This window comes from Grus americana, chromosome 5, assembly GCF_028858705.1.
Source record: "Grus americana isolate bGruAme1 chromosome 5, bGruAme1.mat, whole genome shotgun sequence".
Lineage (NCBI taxonomy): Eukaryota > Metazoa > Chordata > Aves > Gruiformes > Gruidae > Grus > Grus americana.
In genome coordinates this window covers 9,205,141-9,220,916 of record NC_072856.1, presented here as the reverse complement: position 1 = coordinate 9,220,916, position 15,776 = coordinate 9,205,141, and the positions used below count along the sequence as shown (strand labels likewise).

Genomic DNA, 15,776 nt, shown 5'->3' with positions numbered 1-15,776 from the left:
GCAGCCAGCATGGTCATTCTTAGCTGGTGTAATTCCTTCAACTGTGGCAGAAAGATCTCAGGATGAAAGTGCAACACGTTGTATTTGGTTCACCTTCCACAGTGTTTTCTCCAACTTAACCTCCATAAAGTTGAATACAGGATGCACAAGAAAATGCCAATTACAAAGACCTAATTAATATAATTCATTCATCAAATCACTTAGGACCGACTTAGTGGCATTCCTACGTGCACGTGGAACAGTAACCTTGCTGCAAAAGCAGTTCCACTGAAAAATATAGGACTACAGACGCGACTGTAGGTAAATACATCAAAACCTGGTCTGTAGGGTGCAAGTCTGCAAGGGAGATTATAAACAGCACCAGAGAAGGAAGTCTGATGATGCGGAAAGCTTTACCATTGGCTCTCTAATAACGTTATGTGAAGTTACACAGAACAACAATTTTGTGATCTAGTTATGGTGACTAAAATGTATTTTTAACAAATTACACAACCGAGTCCTAATTTGTATAGTTGTGTCAGATTCTTTGAAACTGTTATAAAGAACTTTCATAGTGAGGAACAGCAAAAGAAAAATCTATTTTGATTTATTTCTAGGTCATCTAGAAATGCTCCCACCAACTACAACACGATCGAGAGAGTGGCCTATGTTTTGAAGAATTTACAAACTTAAGTTTTCAAGCATTTCTGTGAGTCTATGTAAGAACTGTAGGGTTTAATTAGAAGCGTACAGCAGAAAGAGTATTTAAATTCCACAGCCACAATTTCAGGCATGTCTGCTGCTCAGGATCTGATTCACTCATGTCAATTAAGTCTTTGCTTGAGGATAAAGATGATAAAGGATAATGTGAGCTGTCACCCACATTCAGGTCTTCTGATTATGGGGAGACACAAGGCAAAACGGAAACTTGTATCATCACAAAGCGATAAACTGATGAACACTTTTACATAAAGTGCTGTCTAGCTTTTTCCATAATGAACTTGGAAGTTGGACAGCCAACTCATGTTTGGATGCGAGAGCACCTGTAATTTCCCAGTATTCTGCGCACAAATGAAGGAGATATAATTGAATAGAGACCTCACAAAGTAAAAAATGACTGTGTGATTAAGTCTTTCAATATCATTACTGAAAGACAAAAGTTGGAGGATGTGTTGCCTAAAAAAAGATGGAGGCATATTATTAATAGAAAATATGGGGTGCTGCTGTTTTATCTATGGCAGATCAATGCTTGGTTAAGTGATTGGGAAATGTTATGTATTCTTGAAAGAAACAAAGGAAAAAGGCTGTTTCAATTTCAAATTTTTTAGAAAAAATTGAAAGGACCCCAAACCTGGAACATAAAATGTTCTAAACCCAAGAAATGTTCAATGTTCCAATTATATTCACATTTTAAGTGCCAAAAACTAGAAAAAAAAAATATTGATTTGTCACTCAAAATTGACTGAAATAGAGGGATTCTTGCAGAAGAATCCCGTCCAATTTCTTATTTTCAAAATAATTTAGATCCCACTTTTCTGCAGGATTAACATAGAACTCCGCACTTCAGATGCTAATCTTACATCTCATAAACGTGCCAGACTATAGAAGGCTCTCTTATACCAAACTTTTTTCTTTAGATTTCACATCTTCCCATAACAATATAAGCTTTAAAGAGTAAGTGTATGTCAACACAGCTTTAATTTATATATAACATAACATTTTATTGCCATAATCGCAAGGATCTATTGAACCCAATCTTTATGGCTGTTTCTGAAAAAGCATAGAAATTAATAATTACCATAAAAATTCAGAAAAATATTCCAGTTATTTAGAACAGTTACTCTTTTGTTTTTTCCCCACTTAAATATCAACAATGCCTGTATTCACTGCAGTTCTGAAGTTGATGAAAGCAGAACATTTTAAACAGTAACCCTTAAAATGTTGCTCCATTCCATTCACAAATGATGAGACAAATGACATTTCAACTTATGGTTCACTATCACATAATGATACTCATGTAAAGGAAAAATCAACAGCTTCAGTTACAGAAATTACTATTTTTTAAGTCACTGTTATATTATCAAATCCCCTCCATTTCATTGCATGAAAATACAAAGTCCAGTATGTGGGGGTTTTTTAATACTGAAACTGTCCTGGGAAAAGTCAGAAAACTCTCTCTTCCACCTTTATTATCTCAAATTTAAGAAAATACACAGCTATTCATACAATATTGGATTGCAAAAGGCTATTTGATATGCTAGACAGATATGGCGGAAGCTGAAAGAACTCCCATGGTGAATCTGTCTTATTACTAAGTACCATGTTCTGCTATTTGTACTAGAGAGCACCAGAGGTTTGCCTGGGGCTGAACTCCACGGGTTAGAGAGGACTGACATTCTCCCATACGATGCAGAGCAGGTTATTCACAAATTCACTCTGCTTAGTCCCAATTTCCCATCTGCATTTGAATTACAAAAGATCACATAGTAGTAGTAGGTTCTGTGGGATACAGTGATGCCATCCTGCAACATTCAACCACGACGCCAACCACATCTGCCCCACCGTGAAGAGGCTGCTTGCAGGTGCACTCTTGCTTGGGCAAGAGTACGATTTACTCCCAAAGCGCAAAACTTCAGTGTTTTACACCGATGTGAGCTCTGTAAGGATTCCACTCTCACATTTTTGAAGAGACTGGAACAATAAACAAGTTCCCAGGACAGAGGCTTCTGGACGACTGCCTGTTTGAATCGACAAAGGGTGCATTGTTCAGGAGCGCAATCCTTCCATTCCTGGGATGGAATACCAATGCGACTGCGGGACCAAGTCAAGCAGGGCAATGGCAAACGAAGGGCAGGGAGGCAACACGCTGAGCCTGCGCTGGTGCACACTGACCTCCGGTGGAACACACTGCACTCTGAGCATGGATCCACGTGCAGGGGCCGGAAGGGGAGCGAGTCGGAGCCAGAATTACTTGAGATGGCTTGCTGTAAGGAAGTGTACAGGGGGCAAAGACTATTAGCGATGTCACCAAAAACACAGGGACAAGCCTCTGCTTCTCAGTTTTAATAAATGCCAAGGAATTTTGTCTTAAATGGATTTTTCAACTTTTCCTCTTGCAGAAGATTTCTGAGATATTCAAGAATTACTATAAATTATAACCAGAGGTTGATTACAGCATGCCTAAATGTGCACAGGATGGCACAGTCCTAGCGATGCTGTTCAGATAAAGACTCCTCACAGAACAGTAAAGACTCACTGTCATCTACACACCAGGAACCTGTTAAACCAGAATGAGCAAGTACAATCAGACACAAGTAATTGTTACCGTCTGCCCAGCTGGGAGGTACTCCTGAAGTAAGCAGCCACTAGTGGCACCAGCTTGATGGGACAGAAGGAGCTGATAGATAAACCGGGAAAAAGCGAGAACTCTAAATGGATTTGCCAAGCATAACTGAATTCCTGATTTTGACCTTTTTTCTTTCTTTTTTAACTTCTTTAGAAAACAGCTACATACCAATTATATTGTATGCAAGGCTTGCGTTCTAGAACAGAGGATCAGGCTGTTTATGTATTCTACAAGCAGGAATCTATAATTCACCTTTTGATATCAGTGTACAATGTGCTGGGGCCACCAAACTCAATTATGCCATGTTTTGCCAGGCCCACAGATGAGGATGGGAAAATGGCCTTGGAAGCATCCTGCAGAGAGCCTTGCTAACCCACTAAAACTCAGAACTTGCAGAGTTCACATCAAAAAGTAACAAACCCCAGCCAAGCACTACTTAGTACTTTTTTTTTTTTTTTAACCAGCTGGTTCCAGAATTGCAACACTTGGATTCTCACAGAACACGTGAGCTTTCTCTTCAACTCCTTTAGTGCAAAGTCCGTTGACTGTGGTCAAACTACCTCTCTGGCTGTTTAAACAAAGTTGCTGGACCTTGCACTGAAGCAAATAAAAAGCATTCACTTAATCTCTTCTGTTACCAAAGCTGCAGGGATACTAATTTCTACATGCTGACCAACAAGAAGTATCTGGAAGGTTTCAGAAACCACCGAATTTGCTTTACTTAGAGAACAGATCTAAATCCTTATTCTCCTGGAGCTTTGAACGAGTTATCAATTTGACCTAAACACATGACAAACCATTGATGCTTCAGCTTTTATTCAATTATCATATACCATTTACCTTCTGTTGCCACATAAATAATGCACAGGCAAATCACACTAGCAGCCACCACAGTTAGAAAGGAGAAGATGATGCCAAACAATGTAGTTTTACTTAAAAGGTCTTGCTATCACAAGCCCTAGAAGTCTTAGAAGGCTACAGCATGTACTCACAGTGACACAGTTTAAGATTTTAAGTAACGCATGTAGAATATAGAGAGACTTAACTACAATTTGAACCAAAAACACCTATGAAAAAATAACCATAGCATTTTAAATTAAATTTTTAAGGCTAAGCATAGTAACTGGAGCCAAGAGTGGCCGCTACCATCTATAACTTTTATCATATGCACAGGATCAGATATACAATTAAAATTCTCCTCTGTGTGTAAACATCCCAGTGTGCTCAGAAGATAAATACTCTGATTTTGAAGCTGTTACACAAAATATAAGATTAATAGTTAACTGCTCAGCCTGTTCCATTAGGACTCAGTTACAGTATTTTAAAGTTAATATATTAACTGTATACTGGATGGAAATCTTACAGTTTAGTTTACTGCTAAGCATCATTACTCACACATTTTCATATTACTCCTATTCTCATTAATGTGCACTTACTTGAATGCCCCTCTTCTAATGGCTGTTTCAGTGTATGCTTACCATACACACCTTCATCTATATCAGGGAAGAAGACCCGAGTGGAAAATGTTAGCAACTTATGTACAAATAAATTCCCTTAGGTATGTCAAAGTCCTAATTTGCACAGGGCTGTAGCATTTTTTGGTTTTATTTGGAATGATCATCATTCCAACACTACACACAGAGAGAAATCAACCCATGCTATGACACAGTCCAAAAGTAAGGGGTTTTTTTAAACCCTTCACATGGGCATCTGAATAAAGGTAAGTGCCGACCTTTTGATTATATACCTGCATTTGCAAAAATAAAATAAAAATTCTTTTCTCAGATGATTGCAATACAAATACTTCTTAAAAGGGCTTTTGCTCTCCTCATACTTGTTGGAACACTGATGATACAAGTAAGAACCACGTTAATACAGATGCTCAGAAATGGATTATAGTAGGAAGCAAAGAAAACCCACTGCTTCTATGCAGAGATACACTGACATCCATGCTTTTCAAAACTGAAGAAAACCCCTTTGTATAGCAAAACAAAAGACAGAATTAGGATCAGGCTGAATTAATAAGTCATTGCGTGTGGCAAAATGCTGACGGCCCTCTGGTGGGACCCTCTGCTAGGAACCTTCACCTGCCCCAGATCACGTTGCTGGCTTTGTCACTGCTTTTCAGTCAGCATATAAGTTGCAGCATGCCTAGCTGCACCCATTTCGTGAACAGAACCACTCCCGACTCCTACACCATCTGCTCCTCAACTGCCTCCACTACGAAAGCTCCCCTAGCCTCACCCTTTCCAAAATCTTCCTCCCTTCCGATGTCCTCCCACATGTGACCCATGTTTCTTCCAACTTCCCATCCCTCTTCTCCCTCAGATTCCTCCTATATGAACCGTGACATACATATGAGCCCTCCCACCTTATTCTGAGTCTGGTTTTTACTAAAAGGAAGGGTCTAACTGCTCCTTCAATTCTGCTCATGGGCACTGCTGTTATTGCTACTTCCCTCCACCCTTTGTACATCAGGTAGCTAAAAAAAAAACCAACAAAAAAAAACAAACAAAAAAACCCAAACCAGCAAAACCCATCCAAAACTAAACACGCACACACGCACAAGAAATAGCCCAATGGCACTTCTAAAAGCAGAAACCTAAGGCATACCCAGGACAAAGGAGAAAAACTTTTGCAGGGATGCACTCTTTGTTTGCAGTTTTCCCTGACTCACCTTTTATTTTTCTCCTTTATCAACAGCTTGTTCTCTGTATTTATTGCTGTGTTCTTACAAGAGATCGAATTAAAATAATTTTAAGACAGTTTTCTGTTCTTTAGTTTCTGGAAATGAAACAAAGATTTGTTAGGTTTTCTATAGGAGAGGCGAATACCTAATGCAGTAAAAGTTATTTTGATTGCCCAAGATACTTACCAACAAATTGTTGATAGTAGGAGTTGCTGTTCTCTAAAAAGCTACATACATTCAGCTTCTTGCCTTTTTTCTCTTTTTTTTTTTTTTTTCCTTTTAAAAAACCCACCTTAATTTATAACCTGTATCTGGAATGCAGTATCAGCAGCTTCAGCCTCCACACTGCAATGGGACATTCTCTGTGTCTACTCACTTCCCAAAGTGTTTTTTTGGAGAAAACAGCAATCAACTCCATGGGCAAATGTCTCATGTTATACTCATTTTGGTTTGGGAAGCGGCTCTTATACACAGGACCATTAAGAAAAATATCCCAGCCCTTCAAATTCACCTTTTTCTGCAAGCAAGTGGCTCAGAGAGGGCCTATCATGTATCTTACGGCCAATATCCACATCATGGGACTTCAGCCCTCTGTGTGTGGGAAAAATATCTGTAAGAATATCTAGAGTAATTCATTGTAATTGGGAGGAAAAAAAAAGACTAAAACCCTCTACAGCACCATTTCTTCCCATAGGTACACAGAGATTATACTCTAGTTTAGCAAGAAAGAGAACAAAAGAAAATAGTATAGCTAAAAACCACCTCAATCACAGCTGTAGTCCCTCTCTTACCCCAATTGTCTGGCTCCTCACTTAGTGCATCAGTTTAAGACCTGGCAGATATAGTGTGAAAATTAATTCAGACCATTCAGAACCCATACACGTAAAAAACCAGATCAACCAGACATGCTCAATCCATGCAATATAATGAAAAAACCAGCACCCTAGAACTGTATTTCTTCACACTGAGATCAGAAAATGTAGTCTAAATTGCCAATTTTTCTTCCAACAATCTAACTTTTCCAGGCTTAATATTTTAATAATAAATGACTAAGCATTATAAGGTTTTTTAAAAAGTGTTTTCACTTTAATGGGTTTAGTTAATAACATCATGAATGGTACAAAACTGTCCTTTTTCACATTTCCATACATTGTATTACGGACCACCTGAAAATCTGGACTAAGAATGCATAAAGTGTCTCTTAATTAGCCCTAGCTTCATTTTTGCCATATGTGGAGGAGATACACAGAAAAACATGCATTTGTTAACAATGACATGTTATTATTAGCTTAAACAATAAGATATGGCAGAATGTGCATTGCATAATGCACGGGTATGTAATAGGGTAAGAGAGACCAAATGTCAAGTGTTGGCAACAAAATAAGAAATGGTTGATGACACACTGACATTTTGTGACCATAGTTTTAGCTTTTCTGTTTTAAAATTGTTTTAAATAGTAGTAAATATTTAAATAATATTTAAAATATATTTCCCTATGGAAGTCATTTACTTGGAAGACAGTCTGTAAGATTTGACTTTTTAAAAAGTAGTATTTCGACAATATATGAATACAATACATGTCATAGAACTTCACAGACCCTAAAGTCCTTAGCCATTTTCAGAAACAGTTTTTCAAGCCAATTTTGTCTCTGATTTTTTGCTAGCAAAACTTTGGAAGTAGCATCTCAAAGAAAACCTGCCTTTAAGAGAAATACTGTATTTCAATAAAACCAAACCCAATATAAACGGGGATGCCATACTAAAGGAAAATATAGTGGAATTAGAAACCAAATAATTCATCATGCAATTAGTTTAATTTCTGGTTTGCTAATTCATAGTCTAAGGCAGGGTTTGTTCCTTCCTAGTGCATATTCTCTTGCAGTCAAATGAGTGCTCAATTTCCACTGCCAGATGTTAAGGGATGAAGACCTCACTGTTACTTCAAGGAAAAAAAAAAAAAAAGATTCAGGTGTGGGTGCAGAATTAATTCATTATCTAAAATGCAACAAAACAAAGCAAATTATTTGTGCAAAAAAGTAATTTGTACATTGACTTTTTTCTAAGTTTGCTTCAGTATAAAAAAACCTCTTCAATCCCACTAACAAAGCTTTATTTTGATTTATGATCCTTCAACACCCTTGAGAGTTCCATGTTTTTACTTATTCTAATTTGGTAAATTAATAATCCAGCCACCATTTTTGCAGCCCAAGACAAAGATGGAAGCTCCATTACATTAATCTTTAATAGTGTGGGGTAGTTACTTTTACTCAAGACAGGTTTTTCCTGTCTTCTACAGGCACAGCGCTTGTTTAACTGGCCTTGGGAATAAAACAGCCAAAAAAAAGCCAGGTCACCTTCTATGGCAGTGCAGAGCATCCTGGCCAGGGATATTTTTAAATGCTTGTTGCTAAAATTACCTTCTTTTTAAACAGGGACAAGCTACTCCAAAAGCCTCTCGTTTCTTTTTTCAGCTTCTAAGGACTTGGATTAAAACAAGTAGCTTCCTAAAGCTACCCCCAGATTCAAAAATCTAGAGTAAGCATACAGTAGCAGTATATAAATCATTTAGAAAGCAGAGACCTCTCTCAATTAGTTGCTTCATAGTCATATTAGGAAGGGATGCGTGAGACACAAAGTCTGATGAGTTCTTTACCATACCATCAAGGAGCCAATGTTATTGTTCCTTCAGTCTGCATCCTAATCATTTTTAAAACTACAGATTAGGAATTCCCAAACTGTGCTGTGCATATCACGGTGATGTGACAACTCTGCCTGGGCAAGTAAATACCTCTCATGAATCTACACACACTGCCAAGCACCCCCACCAATAAGGGAATACACTACTAAGTAAATTTTGGAAGCCCCACTATCAATTAAAGAGTATACCAGGCACATTTCTACTATATCTCCAGTGTGCATATTTACATTAAAATCATTTCAGCCGATTGCTACCAGTGTTGGTAACTTTGCTGTTTGGTTTCACCATATAAACTCTAGCTCCTACCGGATTCAACACAGTATGACTGAAACAACAGCAACTCTTCAACCCTGTGCCTACCCTTCTTTTCACTCTGAAAACAAATTGGCTTCAAGATTGCTCCAACAATCTACACATTCTTCCTAAACCCAAACCCATCTCCCTCGCCTTGATTATAGTAGACATAGCAGTAGCACAATGCATCTATTAATGTGATAGTGACCTCCCTTTTTAAAGCAAAACCACTACCAAGAGGCTTTAAAAATGGCAAGGGCACATACCCACTTCTGTTCACCGTAGTCTGCATACAAATTGTAAAGGAGAATTATTGCTTTTAAAAGATGAAAAGCTTTGGAAATATGGTAAACATCCTACAAGGTTCTAAAACTAATCAGCTAAAATTCTGTACATACTTTAATATTCAAACCTCTATTTGATTACTCAAGATCAAATCACTTCATTTTCACATCTATTCATTAAACTCTTTATAGTTCTAAGGTCTAATGAATATTTAACAACTAAATAGGATCAAAACAGGTAACAGGAAAAAAGGTCACATGGCAATGAACATTATTTCATTTGGCCAATGAATAGTGAACCCTGCTTTCTTGGCTGAAATTAAGGCACTAAGTGGCAGTGAAAAGATAAAGGAATGAATTTTTTTTCTACATTATCTGAAAAAAGACCAACATGACTTTTTTTAGGACGCCAGTAGAGTACATATCCATTCTGAATGACTCAGTAAGGCATTCCGTTGGCAAATTTAAAGAAAATGTTCTCCTGATTAGAGCCCATTACATTCATTGTCTGAGTGTGACTAGTGGCACTACTAACTGTTAACAAACTGGAGGGGAAAAAAAAGCTACAAAGATGTCTGAAGACTCGAAAGGCACCAAAAAGAGAACAGCTCTGCAACTGCCAGTTCTACGAGCAATTATGTAAGCTGTGTTTAACACTGCATATAGTCAATCATCAATCTTTGTTGACGAAGATAAAATGTAGTAGCTCTTCATTTAAACTCTCAGTTAATCAAGTGCTAGTTTAGTAAGAAATTTATTTTCACGTATCAGAAAATAATTGCAGTGTCTAACACAACTACACTTAAAGCAAAACTAGTCTAGTATGCATTATTCTGGTTAACACTGAAGCAAACCTGTATAAACAAAAGGGTTACCTCGAGATATATAGTTTACAATATGAAATCAACATATAAATGAATAGGATTTACTGAAAACAATGGAAAGTGTATTACAAAGATACATGAAACAATTTTAACCACAATATTTTCTCTGTGAAAAATACAACTATTAGTGAGATAAAATGTACAATTGAATTTTTTTTTCCAAAAGAAAAAAAAAAACACAGTATAAAGGAAAATATTTTTTTCTTCAAAACAGGGAAAATAGTTAAGGTCATTGTCTTTCATTACAATATAATTTGACACAAAAAGCAGTCATAGGATTGCACCAACTCCATGTTCAGTCTCCTGAACATGACAATAGTAAAAGGAGTCCATAAAGCATAATGACATTTCTGGATTTTATGATGGCAATATACGTATGCAGAAACTGATGTCACTCCGGCTCTGTTCACAAAATGTACAAAACTCTAAATTTGGTGGCCAGACATGTAAAAATTAGTTCACCCCAACACTGACTTTTCTGTTGCTTAGTCAGGGATGGAAAAATCTGTAGTATTAAGTGTTGTTATCTTTTTAGCAATAAAGAAAAAAAGTATGTGTAGTGCATGCTTTATCACTTGTCAAAAACATTTCTGAAAATAAAACTAAGTTATCCAATAGTTTACAAAATAGAAAATAATTCTTCAGGTTAAAAATGCGGTTAGGTTTATGTTTAGTTCCATCTCCAAAGGACCGATTTCCTTGGCAGCATCACTTTTCCTTAGCAAGAGCCAAGGCACAGAGTTCCACAAAGAGAAATAAAAATGGCTACGAAGAAGAACGCAGTCTGGCATTGTAAAAGAAATCAGAGCCTCTCTCTGAGCTTTCTGTTCCATCAGGTTAGTGCCGTAGAAGAATGCGAGATTTGGGATACGTTTTTGTTATGAGCATTTCTGCTGGACACGATTCAAAAGTTCGCCAAACTTTTCAAAAAGATCCTCCACCCATTTTATATTTTTCATGCACAGCTGCACAATCTCTTCCTGTCCTAGATCTGCACTCTTCTTCTGAACAGAGGAAATCTATTTAAAAAAAGATGGGAGGGGGAGAGAGAGAGATGCATACACACATACGTGTTAGGCTGCCAGCATTTCAGAATTTTTGTTTTTATAATACTCTGCGCTTAAATATGAACCTTCTTTGGAAGAAAACCTTTAAGCTTTAAAAACAGGAGAAAATGCCCCCCAAAATGCATTTCTTAACAACTGAGGCAGCGCTCAACTCTTGTATTTCTGCTACGTGGAATATTTCCACCAAGGATTTGCAGAAAAAAATAAAGGAGCAAGCATTCTAAGACAAAAAGCAGCTCCTAGATCGGAGGAGTTACACACACTGATAAAATTTGTTTTGTTTACTTTGGATAACAGTGAAGACTGCTTACCTATCCTGAGGGAAACTAATTTCACACAAACTCTGTAAGCCTCATATCTGCATATTCCGGGCAGTAGTGCCCATTAGGGGCAACATATGTGCTCAGCACATCCTTTTCTTTGCCATAAAGAATTAATTACAGTAGGAGGCCACAATCCATAGTCATTTACCAAGAAGGAGGGAACAGTCCCTCTAGCTGGACTCAATTCCCTCAATAAATTCCCTCAATGAATGTAAAAGTATCTCAAAGAGAACAATACTTACCTCTTCTTTACATGTTAGATATATGTGATATTTGTAATGATGGAGTGAGTGATACAAAGAATACAACTGTATTTTTTCTGGATCTACTGTAAACTCCTGCAAAAAGAACAGTTATTTTAGGTTATTTTCCAAGACAGAGATATGATAGGCATTTTCTTCTGTAAACAAATTTGTTTTCAGCAATTTAGAAATAGAGTATTTCATTCAAATAATTGCTTCGACTTACCTTGGTACACTGTAATATATATTACATCACAATTATCTCCTATCTCCATTTTCCCTACTAAGTTATTTTATCAAAACGAGGTTTAAGAACATTTTCAATCCTCCTGAATGCACTGCAAGTCTAAAAGAGACAAGACACTCCCTCCTCAAGAACTACTGCAGGAATTACCAAAGCTTAACTATTTTTCTACCAGATTGATGGGTACCATTGCCAAAAAGCATAGTTTGTGCTTCAGAAGAGCTGATCTATACTTACCTAACGCTTAGGTTACTTTGGCAAGAAACAGGAGTGTGGGCTGTATTTACAGGTTGTTTGTCTAGCCACTATTTACTGCTGGCAGGTTAGCCTACGTGAGCCAGTACCTAGCAAAATCTGGTTATAGCATTCCCTAGGAATACTATCATAATAAACAGTATGTACATCTCAAACCTTACCACATTACTTTTTAAAACTTTTTTTTTTTAATTTAAGATACAGTTTCATTTTGTCATTGGAAATGAGGAAAGGAGCAATAAAGAACTAAATTTTTTAAAAGTGTTACCTTGTCTCATTTTTTACAGTATTAACGTTAATTTTTCATTTTTGATCGAGAAGCCACTGTATCATTTCCTTTAGAGATTTTGCAGCAAGTTTAAGCAGCTGTTAGCATCACAAGCTACACAGTGATTTCACCACAACTGCAATGTTGAAGGCAACACGTTGCTGCTTCAGCAACAGTCCAGGAGGCTGACAGCTACGCAGAAACGGGGTCTGAACTTCAGTCCTTGCTCTGGTGGTGACAGAAGCAGAACAGGCTCTAGCAGGGCTCTGCTACATCGAGTGACAAGCACAGCAACAGCAGAGCTCACATCTCCCCATCCAACTACACCTATCGACTGCTGCCTGCGTAAGGGAAGCAGCATACTGCTACTTCATCTTCCTGCAATCTTCAGTGGTTGCTGCAGAGAACTTCCTGCATAAATATACAGGGTAATAGCATTTGGGTCTAAACATAGAACTTAAATAAGGGAATAATTATGAAATGATTTATTATATTTTGCCTCCCTGCTAGAATATAACTGTTTCACAGATGAGTTGAAACAATGATTTAATATACTGCTTTACATGTTGTTTTGAACATTCCCTTGTTACAGAAAAAGCACCTCAAAAATTTTATATTTTGATAAATCTAAAAAAAAATCCAATATATGAAACAGCATTTTATATAAATGTGCTTATCAGAAGTCCTCTAATTGTCGCAGCAATAAACCCTCTGAATACTCACCTGTGCTAATTTAGTGGTTGATTTAGAAGCCCTCAGTGTTTTCTTGTTGTAAGCTTTACCATTCATTTTGATCTTAGATACAGACGTTCCTCCACTTTTTGTCTTAGTATCCCGAGTGATCACTGTCAGTTCAGGAAAGTTTTCCAAAGCGTTCTTTAAACAGCATATAAAGAAAAAGGATTATGAAAAATTCAAGAACGGCCAGCCACTCAGACTGCTGATAAACTGGCCATTTTTCTTGAAAAGTTAGAGTGCAGCCTATTATAAAACAATTTATTCTTCCACAAAGACCTGATAAAAGGTCTTTATCCTATCAAGCAACTATACATTTTGAAAGGCTTGACCACCTGTTCTTGACTACTATAATTTTTCAAGATGAGAAGATCCTTTTATTGTATCTCAGATATCATCTGTGATTCTTTCATTAGAAAGAGCAAAAAAAGGCTCCACTAGGCAATTTTTACCTTTTAAAATGCTTTCCATTCCATTTCTACCCAAGAATCTCTAAGGCCAAGTTACTTGGAGATGCCTAAATACTTAATTCCTGATGAGGCATGGGAAGTCAGCCAATTGCAGCAGGGATTGGATGCCTAAATATCTTCATTGGTTTTGTCCCAGCTTTTGCAAAATACAAATTAATCGCATCATATAACATCTGCAAGGTAGAAAAGCCTATGCACAGTGAAGTAGATGGCTGGTTCAAAAAAGCACGAGTTTTTAAGACACAGTAATTCATGGGAGTGAACTGCATTTCTACCAGCTTCAGTTCTGCATTATTTGCATGAGTCAATCTGAGTACAACTTCGTTGTACAAATACAGCCTTATGTCAGCAGATGCTTTGGAATAGTTCTGTTATGCTATATAATCTGGTCCTGAAAAAAATATTTCCAGTTAAATGAATATATACATGTTTGTATGCAGGGGAAAATCAAGCATACAGAAAAATGTATCAATGCCGCAGCTTAAAGAGCTAAATTTGGACTACCGGGTTAAAAGATGAAATTGACTGAATTGTTGTATTTTCTTTTAACAAGCAGTACTAGAATTCAACAGCCTCCCCTGCCTATAATTTCTTAGCCCTTTATATACATCAGCCATTTTTCCCTTTACAAAATAACCTTCTCAGTCAAAAGCTGTAAAATCTACTACTGCACAGAGGTAGTTGCATAGTGGTAGTAGTAACCTCGACTAGCTAACCTGTCCGCATACAATATTCATTGCGATGCTTTCAAACTGGAACAACTTCAACAGCTTTAAATTATTTAGTTTTTCTATCCACTGTAACAGCATTCCTGAAGGTTGACTTTGAGTGTCAAGGGGCTTTGGTCGTTTCTGCTTTCCTCTGGAGAATTCCTGTTAACCAGAAGAACTTACATGGCTGGTCCACTGACCTAAACCAGACAAATTTGAATTGGAATGAAGAAGAAAATACTAGTGATTTCTGCATCTTTGAGAGCACAAGACACAAAGTGGTGATAATTATTTCCAAATTAAATTTACACAATTCAGCTAAGATGCTTCATTTACTGAGCTTCAACTAAAGCAACAGTAATATTTACTAATTTTGTTTAAAAAAAAACTATAACCCAAAGGACACAATAAACTGTTAGAACTATAAAGAATGTTACAGGCAAAAGTACCACTGACTGCTAACTTCAGCGTGTGATTTGGTCCATAATACAGTGCTAAGATATCCCACATTAACTGTACCCAGTGAAAAAAAGAAACGTTACATTCATCCATGCTTATCAATGCAGAATAGTAAAAATATTCAAACTGAATGATAGTCATGAGCAATAATGGTATTTTTCACTTATTGCTTGCTTCAGTGCCTCATTCAGCTCTAATATCTGAACTAGTCGTTTGATCAAAGCTGGAACAGAAGCAGGCTTTCCTGCATTCATCATCAGATCAACCTCAATCTTAAGTATCAAACCCATTTTTCTGACCGACGCAAACACTTATGATGACAAATAGGCGTTTCATTTTTATCCAAAGTATTGATATAAGTTGGTACCTTCATGCCAGAAGGCAATCATAAAAGGCTTTTTAACTTGCAGTTTACATCACAAGCAGATCCCTTCCTTACATCCATAACTCCATTAACTTCTAGCAGATCATACTGTGAAATACAGGATTAAGCTAACTTTAGAGATATGATACATAATCTGCTTGTAAGTGAACACACAGCAAAGTTATTACGTAAGTTATGGACTCCAACTGAATAAGCAGCTGTAATTACATGTTAGTATTACAGAAGTTTATATTAGGCTTGTTCCCTTAAACTGGGAAAAAAAACCCAAAATAAGCTACCTCTCACTTTGTGTGTACTGTGAACGTAACTAGAATTCTACAAATTCACATCCTATCTTAATGTGGCCTATCTTCCCTGCATAGACAGGTCTAAGAGAAGCAGCTATAGAAATAACTAGTAACACAAAACTCCTACCACGAAAGAAAGAGAAAAATGGAGGGTTAA

General features: G+C 37.0%; 1 protein-coding gene across 2 annotated transcripts in view; it reads right to left on the bottom strand.

Annotated features, from left to right (window-relative positions):
- Positions 1-7: 7 nt before the first annotated feature.
- QSER1 (glutamine and serine rich 1) overlaps positions 8-15,776 on the bottom strand; it is a 55,393-nt gene continuing 39,624 nt past the window's right edge. Inside the window, exons 11-13 of one of the 2 annotated variants that reach the window (XM_054828607.1) lie at positions 13,297-13,449; positions 11,807-11,902; positions 8-11,193 (exon numbers count right to left, since the gene is read on the bottom strand). In XM_054828607.1, the coding sequence (XP_054684582.1) occupies positions 11,053-11,193; positions 11,807-11,902; positions 13,297-13,449 (390 nt within the window). In that variant the 3' untranslated portion in view covers positions 8-11,052. Of the gene's footprint in view, positions 11,194-11,806; positions 11,903-13,296; positions 13,450-15,776 lie in introns of those variants that run through there. The other variant, XR_008577470.1, reaches the window with a different exon arrangement.